Raw genomic sequence first — 17,815 nt, 5'->3', positions numbered from 1 at the left:
CAAGTGACAGAATATATGGGAAATATATAATTTGGGCTATATATTTGCACAAAAAGGGGGGGGGGGAGGGTAAAGTATTTGGATAGTTTGAAGTCAGAAGAAAATAATCTTATTGTTTCGGTGTATTTTCCGTGTCAGGGGGGGGGGGTATTTTCCGGGGGATGGGGGTTAACACCTAGAACCATTTTATAACTGGGACAAATATGCCCCCGTGCCTCTAGTTCAGACATATGCTCACGAGGGAGGGGTGGAAGACTTCATCTTCGTGCTAAAATAAAAGCTCGAAATATAAAACAAATCTGTATTTTCTTCACTTCAAGATTCCTGACGTTTTGAAGTTCAAGATCCAAACTTAAACCCATGCTCATTCTTTATTAACTAATTAACGACACTTCTTAATAGGCCATTGTATCGGCCTTACAGCAGCCGGGATTAAACCTTGGGTCACACACATCTAGGCGAAGATAAATCCAGGGGTCCATTTTAAGCAGGCAAGGCGGACAAAGGGTGAACTTTATGAAGCTAAATAACTCAAAGTCTCGATTTCCCATTATGTAAAGCAGAATCTGATTTTAAAACCTTAGCTATTGCATTATAAAATATACACTAGCAATGAATTCAGGATCAGCTCACTTAGGTTACACCTCATTTTGCTAAGATGACATTGATTTATGATGCTTTATAATTTAAAAAGAAAGATCAAAAACAGCCTTACAAATATCAATAGACAGAGATTAAATAATGGCACTTCATATCACAAGAAAATAACTTCGAAGTTTAAACTTGAACATTTTTATGATGCAAAATAAACTGAGCCAGTTTCATTCTGAAGTTCTTACCCAAAGAGTGTGGGTAACTTACAAGAGAGGAAACTGGCACCTGTCAACAACAACAAAAAAAATATCAACGCCATCTAAAATGTGGCAACACTTGACATTTTTTTTAAAGCTAAGTAATCATTTTTCTGTCAGTAACTGGTTTCAGATACTTACTACTGCCCTAATTTTACCAATTACATTAAATTAATTATTATTATTATTATTATACTAAAAAAATACCAAGAGTCACTAGATGCTGGATGACGTTGATAACTTTTTTTGCCGACACTAGCGCCAGTTTTCGCTATTCTAAGTTATCCACACTCTTTGTTCTTACCCATAAGAAACCGTACTGTTAGATGAAGATATCATTGATGAAGGTAATTAAAGTTAATGAAGATAAACTTGGATGAAGAGAATTCAGCATTTCATTTTCTAAATGAAGAAGAACAAATGACACAAGAAATATTTAAATACAAGAATCGCTCTATTCGAAATAGACTTAAATAAATTTATGTCAAGTGCAATTGATCAACTACAATTTTCTCAATGAGCTCTTAAAATTTGATTATTTTTAACGTTTGTTAGATAACTGATCATTGTATAGTTTGTTTCAACATATTATACATAATAATGTAATAAACCATATATAATAAGACATATTATAGTCTAACGAAGTGCAAAAAATAAAAAAAAACAAAATGCGAGTGACATATACAGTGAAATTCCAATAACCCAAATCCCAAGAGAATCCCAGTAACTTTGATTTCCAAATTCTGCTCTATCAAATAAAAATAGTAAATGATTCGGAATAATAAAAACTTCTATATTTTAACACAAAAGCACATTGACAGGGAACCTTGGATTTAATGAGGTCTCTGCTCTCGGATACCCAAATAATTTAGATTCCTATTTTGATTTATAAGGCCTTTCAATTTGTAAATAAAAATTATTCAGGTTTTATTTTTGCTTTGTGGTTTAAATCTTTGTCTAATTTTCTATGAAAATATTTGTCTAATTTGTATGTATATTATTTTTCAAGACGATGTAAAGTCAAGGTTTTTTCATTTGGGCGATAATATAAGAAAAGAAGAAGAAATGAACATAAGGTAAACAGAAGATTTTTTCCCCGAAAAAATAATTATTTTTTAAAATATTTTTAATTTTGGTGCCAGCGTTGATGTGCCTTATGCCAGAAGGCTACCACGCAAAACAGCAAGTTAGACGTTATATTTGGGTAATTGATTTTAGATTCCTACAGTATTAACATCTCTTAATTAACAAAATTAATTGCTCGAATAGCAAAGATTTCCCGATATACGTAATATTATGACAAGCTTTTTCTAGTTGGTATAACGAAGGCTACTTATCCTTCACTGAGGGTTTTAGGTTCTGGTGCTCGACTAAAAATGCATTAGTTAAATGAAAATTGGGAAATCATGCATCAAACTGTTATTAATTAATTTAAACCATGTTATTCAAAATATTATCATTAATAATGAAACTGCAAAATTGTAAAAAAAAAAATTTCATTGGACTCACAGCTTCTCGAAAAGCGAAGAGGTTGATCTTAGGATTCAGATCCTTTCCTTAAAAAAAGTAAAAAACTATATAAATAAATCCTTTCCTATTACATATCTATTGGCAATAAAAAAAAAAAAAAAATCAGAAGCAAGATATATCTCTCCTAGAAGGACTCGGTTGCTAAGCATTTGATCTTAGCATAAGTTTGAATGTTCTTTGAACAATAATTATGAATACTTACTTTCTTTGAGCTTCAGTTTATATACTTAAATGGCATTTGTCGATGCAGAAAGCTAAGAAAAAAATGTTTCATTTTGTTGAAGCTTGCAAAGCTTGCATTCAGCCTGTTGTATACAAGTATTAATTTACCTAAAGGTTCAAATGCTTTGAAAGGTTTAATGGGAGCATTATCCAAAAACATTTATTGAATTTCTTGGATGTTGAAATGTCAAATTGTCAATGTATCCACGTGAAGGGCGAATATGCACTTCTTAAAGTCATATGATTATTATCCCCTGTAAGATGAATCAAAATTAACACCAATTTTTCTGCTCCAAAGTACAGTTTTTAGTCATTGATTTGTAACACTTTGTGGGTAACACTCAGTATCTGTAAAATAAGGTGTCGCCGCTTCCGTGGCACAAGTAGATTTTTAGTTATGGAATCATTTTGAATTCTTAAATTCATTATCTGTCAACATAATGCACCTGTAGTCCAGTTAAGTGAAAAATTAATATATATTTAATGTCCTACTATGAAATGGCCTGCCACAAAGAAACTACGGCATCAATAGGTTTCCAACATTTAACTTAGAAAAATTAAGGGTTTTTAATTTTTTTTTTTTTTTTTAAGTGCAGAAAGAACATAAATACAGTTATTAGGTTTAGAAAGTAAAGAAGTTTGTACAACTAAGAAGATGTGTGAATGAAAGAAGCAAACAAATATGTGTTAATATTCCAACGAATAACAGCGTTTTTTTTAACACTAATCGTTTATCAAAATGCAAGTAGATTATTAGGACGTCGGGTTACTGAAATTTTACAATAATTCGTTGCCTCAAAAACTTTTTTCATCAAAACAGAACGGAATTCCCATTAGCACATTATTTACACCCCTATCTTCAGTGTGAATAATAATTAGCAACACGGTTACGTAACTTTGTACTACTGATATAAAGTTTTGAACTGGAAGACTCTATCTAATATTAATGTGTAGTCAAGTCCTTGATAGAATTCTTGATTGAACTGGTAGAACCGAAGATAACCATGGTTACTCAATTCCAGCACTTTCCAGTCGAGAAGAAGGCGAAGACAGTTTTTAAGGCTGTCCAAACCAATAGATTCACCTGAAAATAAATATACGCTAAAGTAGGAACGTACCCCAAAACTCTTAAATCTTCAACGAAATAATTTCTAATTTTTTCCATGGTAAAATTTCTCAATTTTTTTAGCACGGGATTTTTCCTTAAAATTTTTTCTCCTCAATTTACTGGTTAATATGCAATTTATTTCCGGGTTAGTAGTGTATGTCGCTATCTTTTAACCTGTTTTTACGAAGTAGTTCTAAAATAAAAAGGGTCATCCAAAATCAAAATACAAATCAAAATCATTATTTTTAGAAATAGTTCTATTTGGGTTTTGAAAATAAAAAATACACTAAAACAGGCACGTGAGGAATATCTATCTAATCCCAGTGTTTAACTAATTTATCAATGCCTAGACTGAACATGGGTCGATTTGAAGTATCAATAGAGAATAGTCAAGTCTCTTCACTAGCATCAGGGTTTCGGAATAGATTGAATTTCGGTATGAATAAAATCTCAGTGTGAATGGGCCTTAAGCTGTTCTTGAAGGGAGGATCACCAGGGTAATTTATGTTCGATCAGAGTAAGCGAAGAAAAGTGCTTTTGGCAATTTTTTCAGAAGTGTGAACGCGCACATACAACCCTTGACAACGGTAAAACATAGTTTATCAATTTCTTTGATCAAGTTTTCTTTTCCTTTGATCAGTTTTTTTCCCATTGCCTTACTGAAAAAATTATACCTGTTTTTCTATACTTTGATTTCGCTTTAATTGTAATGTAGTAGTAATCTTTATTATAAAGCTTAGTTCAGAAGAGCTAAGCCCCTCCCCTCCCCCTGGAAACTTAGGGTTCTACTCTGAAAAGTCGAAAAAAAAAAAACAGTATTTGGCCCCAGAGTTGAGCATTAATTTCTTCTACTACAAAATGCCAGTTCTCTTTAATTGATTTTCCGACCATAGTGGATTTTGTTCTGGTAGTCTGCTGGTCTCTAGAATATCTCTTGTAGCTGAAGTTTTACAAAACCTCATAAACTTTTCTTCAGATTCGTGTGCCAGGACTTGACTTAGGGTTTAAAAATAACTGCAACAAATCGATTGCAAATTTAACCAGTATGCAGTATTTTGGGGATGGAATTGTACATTTTCTTTAAAGGTGTAAAGACGACCTACCACTGAAGACCACTGAGGAATTTCATAGCAGAGAAAAATATTTTTAGTGCAAGTTAAAATATATTATTGGAAAATCACACAAATAATGGTATTTGGCAGAAAGAGCGAGGCTCCTTATACAGTTCCATTCACCTCCATGCTCCTCAGTCTACCAAGTGCAATTAAGTACATCAAATTAAAGGGTAACATCAAGGCAGTCACAAGGGGGAGGTCCTCAAATTATCTAAATGGTTCTTTCTTCACAATAAGATTTAGTAGAAAAAGTGGACAAGTTGCAACTTATTAAAACTGAAATCGTAAAAAGAACTTAATGCATGATTGGAGGTACAAGTAGGAACAGAGGCCAAAAAACTGTATTTTCAATGAAAAAACCCACAACAAATATTTTTCAAATCTATGGGGAGGAAGGAGCTAAGACGGGGCAGTTGGGCAGTTGCTAGGTAACTTCTCACTCTATAGTTTTAAAAACATAATTTTTGGTATTTTCACTTAGACTGAAAAAAAAAATCCCTCCCCCTGTAGGGACAAGATTGGGAAGTCTATCCTGTGTTTACGAAAAAAAATATATAATTTTTGTCGGAGGTCAGTGGACGTTCGACGGGACAATAATTTTTGAAGCCATGGAGTATTTCTGTTGCGTTGCTGAATTGTTCAGTAGTCTGTGTCTAGGCGTCTCCTCTTGTACGTAATGTGGCCGTCTCTTCTTGTGTCTCCTCTTATACGTAATACGGCCGTCTCCTCTTGTACGTAATATGGCCGTGCCGTCTTCCTTAGGCCAATAGACGGATTGAAATTTTAAGCAAATAGCCATAATATTACCTTTAAAAGGGAAAAATGCTGCACATTTTAAGATGAACTTGATTTAATAGCCTCACCTTTTCTTTCTAGAAAATGTTTCATTTGTTAGTTGATTTGTTTTTTTCTTCTGAAATTCCTAAAAGTTTCGACTCGGTTTTTCAGCCGTAATACAAAAAAATATATACCTACTGTATATAGTTTATCACCTTTTAGTGGAACCTAATGATAGTATACAATCTCTGTAATGAAACATACTCACTTCCATTTAGGATTCAGTAATAAGAAAACGTATGCTCTGTTGCTTGCATCCAGAAAACTAACTGACTGGCTAAAAGTACATCGACAAACAATTTCCCGTTGTAAAGCACACCGGGCTTGTTTTCATATTAGAAATTGGTTTGGTATTACGGAAATTTACCAACAATCTAAAGTACGAAACTCATTTTTAGAGTATGTATATGTAACAGCATAAAGCTAAGGTATAACCTTTGCACAACAAAGCCAAAGCATGCAAGTAATAGATTTGGTGAGATTAATTTCTGAAAGACTCATTGAGTCATAGAAAAACTTACTAAATTTATTGATTCCAGATTTACATTCTTCTTCAATACCTTGTTGCAATATTCGAAGAAGCTTCTTTTCTTCTATTGGTTCAAAGGCGACACTCTCCACTGCTTTACTCACATAACAGTAACTATTGATGATGGGAAATAAAATGCTAGCTTGGTCCCGTAAAGAATCTTTGCATTCTTTGCTCACATTAACCTTTGAATAAGAAGGAAATTGTCAACAATCAAAAAATTGTACAGAGTAGAAATTAAAAACGACAAGTAACAAAAAAAATGGTAAAGAATTTTAACATTAGAAGAAAAATCCCCGACAGCATAAAAAGTGAAAATTATGTTAAGCCGATGACACACATAGCTGAATTCAATGTTTTTTAGCGCATTCAAAAACTAAGTTATAATTGGCCCACTGGCCGAGATATTTCGCCAGTTTTCGTAAGTGCAATAATCTTAGAATCACAAACATTGAAAAAAAGAAAAGAAAATAAGAACATTCAAAGAAGTACAAATGGCAGCAAAGGATTTTAAAATCTATATATATAGTCTTCGCAAGTAAAATTGATTAAGTCAGAAAAACAAGGAGCAGGAAAAATTAATAAGAGATGATACCCGTTTAGGGTTTAATATACCAATGACCTGGCGCAAAAAAGAATATAACAATAATGTTGTGGTTTATTGTGAAGAAAGTGTTTAAGCATACTTTAGTATTAAAAACTTCAACAAAAAAAAATTTTGCATGCTGAGCAATTGTCCGCGTAGCGCAGGGTGAATCTCTGATTCTCTACCTTTGCCAGGGAGTGCAACGCGTTGTTGGGGGCAAATCATCCAAGGCTTCCATTTCAGGATTGACTTGTTCAATTATTCTCTAAAAATGTATAACGTCTTCTAAAATAAAAACCAGAGAATATCTTTACGAATGCTCAAAGAGTGAAACAGGTGAGTTGATGCTGAGATCTAAAAAACTAGACTTAATAATTGTGGCTTCTGAACAGTTTACATAAGTCTTAAAGTTTTTACTTTTTACAGTGCTAATTCACATTTTCTTAAAATTTTCTTTAGAAATTTATTCATCGTTTAATTGTTTTTTATCATTTCCATCTCCTGTGGGAGACACAGCAATGTAGGCAATGTTCATAGCCGCTTTTTGATCTTTTTCGAAAAAGCATAAAAGCCTTTGTGGTAAGCTTAACTCAATTCCATAATGGAATAAAAAACGTTACAATACATATTCCTAAACACCTGAATGAGTCCTATGTCGACACTACCCGCTCTACTACCTGCTCTACGCTCTCAAACCTCTACTAATTTCAATTGAAATACTTTGTTCTGGCATCAATGAACTCAGCCTCCAAGTCGCTCCCCAAAAACTAAATTTGTCGTCTGCGGCCCTCCTCAGCCACGTACAGATACAACCCATCTTTGTTCAACAATTATTTCCGCATTTTTGTTCTTTGAAATTCCCAGGTCTCACCGTTTATATTTTAGAGCGTTAGAGCCAATAAAGCTCTTTTTATCTTAAAGTTGACAGAAAAGCTAATAAAACGGTACGGGCTGCTTTTTCTTTATCCCTGGGTAGGCTGTATAACACTTTTTCGCTCCAAATGTCTTCTTTTGGGCCCATTATGGAGTTTTTTCCGCATAATATAAGCGTAGGCTAAGCTATTCTTCCGTTTTTTTTAAATATTTTATCCAGCTTTTACTCTGGACCCATAGCCAGGTATATTTCCACAAAACATAGTGTTTTTGATATTCTGTTAAAAATGGACTAACTTGTCGATAGGCTACACATGCGCCGTGGAGTATTATTGACTTTCCACTTAATTGCGAAGATGAAGTATCGAGATGTGTTAGTCTTTTTAAATATTTTCGTTAATCCTTATTTCCTTTTTGTTCTTTGCACTTGTTTAGGTGGATTCATTTTTGTATTGAGGGTTGAACAATTATCATCATTATATAGCCTATTACATATCTTACATTTTTTACTTTTTGTTCTAACTATAGCCACTTTCTTGGGTAACAGGCGATCACAGACAAAATATTTGCGATGTTGCAACCAGATATTTTTCTTAGAGGCATAGCTTAAAAGTATTTCCACCTGATTGTCTCAATTTCTGCACTTTTAACAATGTTTTCACATTTTTCGAATTTACACGCACAACAAAAATACCAAATTATATAAAAAAAAGTAATGAGAACATATGTATTTATCAAGAAATCATGAAAAGGTTAGAGGGGAGGCTGGCCCAATGCCCCTTACCTGACGTACGTGTGGCATAGAGAGTGAAACAACTGACTAAATAGCTGATATTCATTTTAAATAGAATTGACCTGATTAGGTCAAGGTTAGGTTAGACATTAAAATAAAATTTCTAATGATATGTCTATGACAAAATTAAGCTTCAAATTAATAGTTAAGATAGAGTGTATTAGGTACGGGCTTAATCTGAAATTCCGTTTTATCTCTCAAATATTTATCAAAGACATATTCTATCTATCATTAATCTTTTATTTTATCTATCTTTTAATGATAGATAAAAAAAACTGATAGGAAAGCATATTTTATCTATCATTTAACCTATCAAAGGCATATTCTATCAAATAAGTGGTTTTCAAGAGCCTTAAATTCAAGTAAAGCCTTCAGAAATGTCCTCCGGATATTGAAAAAGAACCAGACAGAGAAAAGGAAGAGATAAAAGAAAGAGAGAGGGACGGTGAGAGATAGAAAGAGAGGGAATGATAGAAGCCTAAAGCAAGCACGACACTGACCTTTGTGCTCTTTTGTAATTTAGCTGTTTGTGAGCTCACTTAGCAAGACGCCTTGAGCTCAATTAACAAGAGCCAGTATCTTAAGCCTGTCAAAGAAGTTATGGAATAACTCGCATGTATAAAAGAAGAAGATAAGAAATTATAGATACCACAAGTTTCATGTCTTCAAATTCCATCTGACCTACATCATTTTCAACCTCTTCATCAATCCATTCCAAATGCTTACTAATTCGCTTTGCCCATTTGTCAGTCTCAGAGAGGCCAAGGTTTTCATTCTAAAACAAACTACTAAATCACAAGTATTACAGATACCTATAATCCATCATTAAATATGCGAGGAAGTCAAGTTCAATTGCACATTTAAAATGTATATGTGTATTTACTTCTATATTATATGTAATTTTAAATGTATACTCCCATAGAATGAAAAACAAGTGAAACACATAGGAACGAGAAGACCAAGCTAAGAACAATAATTCTATGGTACATCCGATTGAATTTCTAAATTGAATTTAAAAGCATCTATGCTACCTGAATCATTACTTTTATCAGAATTAAATACATTTTTTTTCCAAATTTGGGTTGTAGGGGGTCGGGTGCCATTGCAATAAACGCATATACCACACAATCAACACGTTTAAGTTAAGTTTATCAATAAGAAATTAACTTACGAAAATACATAGATGTATATAATACAGGAAAAACAAAGCCTTTAAACCAAATCTTCTCGCCTGCGCATGAAATTGCAAAGGCAAGTTATCCTAGGGGAGTGCCAGGAATAGAGGGAAAAAAAAATACTGGTTATATGCACAAATTAGTTATACCATAAATACAAATAATACAAAAAAACATAATTCCTTGTTACCGACAATTCGCACTACCAATACAGAACAAAAAATTATAATAATACTGATTCTTACAAAGAATGCTATAGAATCTTTCACACACGGTTTATCAGAGCTTGAATGTACATTACACAATTTCAATTCTTGGCTAGCTAATGACGATTGAGATGATTTTGGACGATTATTTTTATTGATTTTCGAAAAAGCGGAAGCACGTAACGATTTTAAGAAAACCTTAACTAAGCCACTTTATAAGAAGAGTAATAAGACTGGGAGTGGTAATTATCGAAGCATTAGTTTGGTCTCTATAGATAGAAATTTACTAAGTAGTAATACAGTATTCAGATTGATAGATGCTGTCGACAAAGTTTTAAAAGGCGAATAGTGCGGTTTTTGTAAAAATGGATGATTTATCTACCAAACGTTCACTCTTAGATTAATAATTGAGAAGTGCCTAAGTTATTAAACGCCTTTGGTCCTCGGTTTTATAAATTATGAACAAGCGTTTGATTCAGCCGATAGAAGAGCTTTAGCGAAGGTCTTATCATTGTATGGTATACCAGAAAAATACAATAGAGTGATTAGTGCTATGTACGAGAATAACACTGCTAAGGTTAAGGTAGGAAATTAGGTTAGCAGCTGGTTTCGTATTAAATCAGGAGTTAAGCAGGGTTGCGTTCTATCCCCCTTTATATGGATTATTTTGATGGACTGTGTCTTAAGCAGCAGAGGAAAGTCAATGGGAGACCACGGAATCAAATGGGGAGAAAAAAGTCTCCTGGACTTAGATTATACTGATGATTTAAGCATCCTAGATGAAAGTGTGAGCAAAATGAATGAACTTTTAGAGGTTTTGCGATATCAGGGTGCTAGAATAGATTTGAAAATTAATGCTAAGAAGACTAAGTCACTAAGGCTAGGAATAAGTGAAGATGAAAAGGTGACGTTGGGTAACGAAAATATTGATCAGGTGGGCAGCTCCACTGATCTTGATAGTGCTATTAGAAAAGACGGTGTGAGTAGTGAAGATGTTAAAAGTAGAATAGCCAAGGCTCAGGGTGTTTTTTCACATTTAAAAAAGTTTGGAAGAATAGAAAAATAAGTCGACAAACCAAGATTACAATACTGGAACCTACAGCGATGACAGTGGTCGAATATGGCTTTGAAGCATGGGTGCTCCGAAAAGCGGACGAAGACTTGTTCGATGTTTACCAGAGAAACTACTTAAGGATTGTTCTAGGTGCCCGGCTGACTGACCGTATTTCAAACAGTAGGCTGTACGAAAAATGTGGTTCAATCCCGCTCTCTAGGGTTATAATGAAAGAAAGGTTGAGATGGCTAGGGCACGTTGTGCGGATGAAGGATGACAGATTGCCGAAGATTGTTCTTTTCGGCCAACCATCTAGGGCTAAACGGAAAGCAGGTCGTCCCCGTCTGGGGTGGGAGGAAGTCATAAAGAAAGACTTAAAGGTAATTGGAACTTCCTGGAAGGGTGTAAAAGGGAGGCTTTGAATAATTGTGCTGGAGGAGGAGCGTGCGTAGCTGTGTTGACCTCAGGCAGCTTGGTGCTGCGGTGAGTTGTTACTAGTAGTAGCAGTAGTAGTAGTATTTTTATTGATTTCTACGTTAGCCTGTGAAAGAACTTGTCTAGGCGTGAAACGTTGTACCTAAGCTAAAGTAGCTTAACCACGCAGCATGGAAATTCCGTACGTCGTGTGAAAGGCACTAAACGATATTACAAATAAATCAAACTTCCAGTTTCAGTCTTAATTTCAGTTTCCTCGTTTTTATCGCAAGTTTTAGTTTATTTTTATTATACTTTTCTGCTTGGCTATTAAACATACAGGACGGCTATTAAACATATAGCCGAGTATCAAATTAATTTTCCTCTACAATTCACAGTCTTTAAAATTTCCTCGTTGCGTTTTTCTCTTTATTGTTGAATTTCTAGGACTCATGAAAGTCTAGGATTCTCCTAGATTCTAGAGCCTAATCTAGGTATATAACTTGATCTAGATATTAGACTTAGACTAAGTATTGACTTAACCTATATCAAGTCAAATCTAGGATTCTCCAAAATTCTCAAGTGTAAAGTTTCAAACTTCAAAAAGTTTAAATTTGATGCTCCAGAAAGAGTAGTGTAACAAAATTGCACGCTGTAAGAACAAAATTAACACAATTCCATATAATCAAAATACCATTGTCAAAGCAGCCAACAAAAGAACATCCAGGAAGGAAGAACACAGTGTAAAAAATCAGTTCTTCGAACCAATAATCATTTCCCAAACAGCCACTGAAATCAAGTGACATCTTTAAAAAAGAGGCGCTACCTGGAAATTGACGTCTAGTATTTTCAAAATCCAATGAAAGAAACAGAATATACTAATATAAAAATCCATCTAAGAAATAAAGAGAGGGTTTAGTAAAGTAGAACGTTAATACCAAGGTTAGCATTCACTTAATGATCTTAAATTTAGATTTTTTTTTAAACAAAACTAAGCATCTGACATAAACAGTAGCGCCAGATATAAAGCAAAATTATCCAAAATATTGTTCAGCAAAATACCATAGACACTCATAAATTGATAAAACAATTCTAACGAGAAAATCATATTGCACGAGATATATTGTAATCACATTTTTGGATAGAATTAAAATTACGCACGCATACTGCACAAACATCGTACTACTACTACTATTGAAAAGTTGCTGCAGCACCAAGTCACCTGAGGTCATCATAGCTGCGCACGCTCCTCCTACCCCCCCCCTCCCTTCCATTCAAAGCTTTACTCTTTACCCACTCCCAAGAAGTTTCAATTTCCTTAAAATCTTTGTCATTACCTCTTCGTACCCAATACGGGGACGACCTGCTTTTCTTTGGCCCCAGATAGATGGTCAAAAAGAACAATATTTGGCAATCTGTCATCCTTCCTCAGTGAAACGTGTCCTAGCAAACTTAATTTTTATCTTATTATATCCCTCAAAAGTGAGACAGAGCTACATTTTTCATAAAAATTGTTGTTTAACATATCATCAGTCAAACAGGTATCTAAACCTATCTGTGGACAATTCCTCTGGAAAAGATTTGACAAATCTTCCTCTTCCTGTAGAAGCGTTTCAGAACCATAGATGACCACTGCCAAGTACTCCATACGTAATATGGAGAGTTAAGCTATTTTTAACAACGATGTAAAAGAATAACAGCATCATTTTTTAGAATTAAAAAGATAGAATGCATGGAACAGCAGTTTTCATGTATGTGTAATGAATCGAGTAAAAGATACAAGAACATGGTATTAGTAGAAAGTACTTGGGAACAAATAGTGTTAATATATGATGTTCAAAATAATCTTCAAAATAACTAAAAATTTTCTAAATAATATTAAATTTAATTAATTTAATTTAAATTTAATTTTAATTAACTTTAATTTTCTTTAACATCTTGGCTTATTTATCAACAGGTGTAACTATACGGCATATGCCACTGACTGGTAATAAATTTGATATTTGTCAACATTGTTCAGGTCAGTTATGGGTACTGTAGCATAGAAGAGCTATTCCGACGTCCGGAAATAGGAAAATTGAACTTTTTTTTTATTTAGATAAATACTATATCAACTTACTATTGGATCTGATATAATTCCCTTAGATTTGAAATCTTCTAAAAGACGAAGTAGTGTTGTTTCGTTATCTTGACAAGGCGGAGTTACAATGAATTCATAACGAAGAACGTCACATAACTGAAGCGCCGAATTCATAATAGCATCTCGAGATCGCGTAACTTCAAACTTGGGCACCGTAAAATCAACAGGACTCAAATTGGACAACAAGGACAAAGCTGAAAGGATGAAATATACAATTGTGCTATACACACTACTAGCACAATTATCTAAAATGTCGCTCCCCCAAAACAAACACATCTCACAACTTTCTTGTAAAAGTGAATGACCTGTTCTTATATTTTATAGCGAATTACACATTACAATGTTAGAATTATATAGATACTCCACTAGCAGATATTTATCTACTGGCTGCATTTTGAACAAAAAATACTTATTTCGAAATGAGGTAGAAGAGATAGGTCATGCTCTTTCTCTCAACAAAAGGGCGTGTCTCACTCTTTTTATTCACAGTTGGCCTTCGTTTCACTTGAACTTTCTCCCCACACGCTTTTTAGTTGGAAGTAATATGCTAAACTTCTTGTCTATTTTTTAGGGGGGGGGGGACGCCCCTGAAAAAATCAAACAACCCTAGAAAGGTTTCCAAAGGCAAAGCTAAAATTTTAAAATAGTAGCCCTGAATGACAATAAATTATTGTAAATAAGATAAAACCTAAAATCTCCCTAAAAACTAACCTAGATTCTTCAAAATAAAAATAACCAAGAATTACTTTTTCAATTAAAAAAATATTTATCCTACAAGTAATAGATCCCGTAAATCTATTTCATCAACTTCAGTATTTCGCAATAGTGATTGTAGTCATAATCTTCATCAGTGGCAGATCAGGCGAGGGGGGGGGGGGGCTACAAATTTATCGTCTTAGTCAGAACTCAACTTCACAATTATCTTTGATGATAATTTGAGGGGAGGATGATCTTCAAAGAGGAGCCACGGAGCAAGAAAAAAAAGCAACAGTGCTACTATTTAGTCACAGTGTCAGCATTAAGAAAATTTAAATTTTATTTACGAATTGAATGAATCTATTTACGTACAAACTTTATCAACCAATTTATTTACTTTTTACGAATTTTCGCTTGCGATAGAACAAACAAAGTAATATGTTGTTTAGCGATTATTATAGAGACGATTACACAAGAGGACAAAGAAAAATCGGCTAATAAAACTGATGGGTATGCGTGAGGCCACTACAAAACAAGCCAAAATCAATGGAAAAACGCTCCGCTTTAGACCACAATCATTTTACCACCAGTCTATCGATTATTGAAACAAACAACTTGAGACTGCTAGTCAGAACGCCAGAACATATGAATTTCAATTTTATTTGCAATATCAGCGAGTTATTTATGAACTCAATTTATTTACGAATTTATTAGATCAAACAGCTCGTGGTAACGAACTGTAAGTAAGGAGCGATTCGACCTAATATTAACCAAAATTCTAAAAAAATGTGTCATAACAATTATTACATAAAAAGAATTGGATTCTTATGCTGTTCCAAAAATATAAAATTCTTTAAGTTTAATGTTACTCATCAAAAGCTACAGTCCCCGGAAAAATTACTTGCTTTTCAAGAAAGGGTGAAAACACCCCAAAAAGTCACTTTGAACTGAGAAATCATCCCCCTTATACCCCAATTTTAGTTTAGAAAAATAGATATTAAAAGACAAATATTAAAATTAAAAGAAACGGATATTAATAAAAAAAGACTTGAGAAAACGAAACCAATAATGAACTTATAATGTACCAAAAATAGAACTGATATTCAACATAAACTCAAAACGAACAAAACTTACTGGATATATGAACTGGGAAGTCGTCCCCCTTGCACCCTAATTATAGCACGAGCGTCATTTGAGCTTTAACACAAATGTAAGCAAGTACATTTTCAATATGTTCATCTATAAATGAACGTATTTTCTTGTTTTTACCTGTTTTTGGGTTTAACGACTAAAGAGTTTTTTTTATGACAGGCAAGCACGCATGAATCTATTACGGAGGGAGGGCAAAACATCAAAAAATAATACCAAAAAGAGCCGGATCATGCGGAGCGTATCAGAAATTGTAGGAGCACTCGAGATACTTATAATTTACCGTCATTTAATCATTGCAGCCTAAAAGCCAGGAAACAGACTGCCTAAAAGGTAGTCTTCACACGTCAACAATCTCTTTCGCCAGGCTAACGTTAAAATTCATAAAACCACAGTAATCATCGTCAAAAAGGATCACAGACATCAAAAGCCAACTATTAAAAACTCAAAATGTGGAATATAGACTGCAATTCAAGCTTCAATAAAGCGTAATAGGATTTCTATAATTTAATTTACATTTTATTAGCTGCTCATCAAGATATTCCATTTTGTCGCTCCTTTACTGATTTTTTAATAGCCTAATACAAGCTTACTTAAGGTAAAATCTAGCGTGGAGCCGAGTTTACTTGGCAACTTTACGGACAAAATTTGGTCTGTAGGATTATATAACGCGAACTTTCAAGTTATGCTGGTATAAGATTTTACAGTGTACTGTTGAAGGGCCATTAACCTTCGATAAAGAGTGATTGGGTTTCTACTATTTACTAACTTCTCATCAAGGAATTCTATCGCTACTAAATTAATTTTTTCATAATGTAATGCAAGCTTATGTAAGACAAAATTTTGTGTGGAGCTCGAGTTTATTTGGCAACAGCGTAAAGTCTTAAGCCATGTTAGTGTGAAAGGTTTTTACAGCGCAGTGTCAAAGAACCATAAGAGTGAGGGGAAAATTAAGCCTCGATAAAGCGTGATAGGCTGTCTAGAAAAAGCTTATCAATTTAGTATACAAAATTTATTAGCTACTCATACAGAAATCCCATTTATTACTACTATGTAGAGTTCTCCATAACGTAATATAAGCTTACGGAACGTAAAATCCTATGCGCAGATTGAGTCTGCTAGGCACTGCCTACGCTAAGGACAAAATTTGCTCTGTAGGATTACATAAAGCAAAGTATTAAGTTATGCTAGCATGAAAGGCTTTACGGTGTAGTGTGAAAGGACCATGAGAGTGAGATCAAACCTAAGCTTTGATAAAGCGTGATAGGCAGTCTAGGAAAATTACTCATCCAGAAATCCCGTTTTATTACTATTATGAGAGTGAGATCAAACCTAAGCTTTGATAAAGCGTGATAGGCAGTTTAGGAAATTACTCATCCAGAAATCCCGTTTTATTACTATTATGTTGAGTTTTCTATAATGTAACGTAAGCTAACCTAACGTAAAATCCTATGCACAGACCGAGTCTGCTAGGCACTGCCTGAGTTAAGGCAAAATTTGCTCTGTATTTTTACATAACAAAAAGTCTCAAGTTATGCTAGTATAAGAAGTTTGACGGCGTAGAGAACCATAAGAGGGCGATCAATTCGTATTGAGGTCATTGGTACTTTGTCATCCTTGTTGAGTTGAGCCACACTGTATATTATAATACGCATGCAAACTCAATAAATTACTTACATAATATTGAATCAGCCAAGAAGGCTTGAATAACTGTGTTTGCATGGTAGCTCAAGTCCAGAACATTTGGAACAGTCGTAATCGGCGACAAGACTTGGTCCTTTGTTTGACTATCCACTTCCATTTTAACTGACGAATCAAGAAGCTCCACCTAATAAAATTAATTATATAACAGTTAATCAATAATATCGATTTTTGCCCACTATTTTATAATAGTGACTCAGATGTGACTCAGATGAATTTTACTTACAGTTACAGGAGCAAATAGACAAGGTCCCAGGTAGAAATATGATGTTATTACTGGGAGATTTTAACGCCCAGGTTGGTAGAAATAAGGATAGATGGTATCTCAGCTTAGGTAAATTTGGTGTAGGAAAAGAAAATAGTAATGGATACAGACTTTTGCAAATTTGTAGGTATAACAATCTAGTTATAACCAATACAGTATATGGTCATAAAATTGCTTATAAGTTAACATGGTATTCGCATGATGGTAAGACAGCAGACCTTAATGATTATTTTATAGTAAACCGAAGACTGGCAGGATCAATACAGGATACTAGGGTATACAGGAGTGCTGTTATTGATGTTAAAAGTAAAGATCACCATCTGGTAGTGTCAAGGGTTAATTTAAAGCTCAAATTTCGGAAGGGTAACTACCTCCCGGGAAGTTATGATGTTGGTAGACTCCAGGGTGAGAATTTAAGAAAAACTTTCCAGGAACAGTTGAATACTAAACTTGAGAGTTTAGAATTTGATAATGTGGAAGATGGTTGGAATAATTTTAGAAAAATAATTTGTGAAGTTGCTGAAGGTGTATTAGGGAAGAGAGCTAGAACTGCAGCTAAGAATATTAGTGA

General features: G+C 33.9%; 1 protein-coding gene across 1 annotated transcript in view; it reads right to left on the bottom strand.

The window, feature by feature from the left end:
* Positions 1 to 358: 358 nt before the first annotated feature.
* Positions 359 to 17,815, bottom strand: part of LOC148949576 (glycerol-3-phosphate acyltransferase 1, mitochondrial-like) — a 140,662-nt gene continuing 123,205 nt past the window's right edge. The window contains exons 11-15 of the mRNA XM_089093599.1: positions 16,956 to 17,106; positions 13,413 to 13,627; positions 9,094 to 9,219; positions 6,185 to 6,377; positions 359 to 3,687 (exon numbers count right to left, since the gene is read on the bottom strand). Of these exons, the coding sequence (XP_088949725.1) occupies positions 3,506 to 3,687; positions 6,185 to 6,377; positions 9,094 to 9,219; positions 13,413 to 13,627; positions 16,956 to 17,106 (867 nt within the window). The 3' untranslated portion in view covers positions 359 to 3,505. The remainder of the gene's footprint in view (positions 3,688 to 6,184; positions 6,378 to 9,093; positions 9,220 to 13,412; positions 13,628 to 16,955; positions 17,107 to 17,815) is intronic.

Source organism: Artemia sp. Qi Xiang Cuo, chromosome 8, assembly GCF_049724085.1.
Source record: "Artemia sp. Qi Xiang Cuo chromosome 8, ASM4972408v1, whole genome shotgun sequence".
Lineage (NCBI taxonomy): Eukaryota > Metazoa > Arthropoda > Branchiopoda > Anostraca > Artemiidae > Artemia > Artemia sp. Qi Xiang Cuo.
The sequence above is the reverse complement of the archived record's forward strand: the minus strand, read 5'-3'. Positions and strand labels throughout refer to the sequence as shown.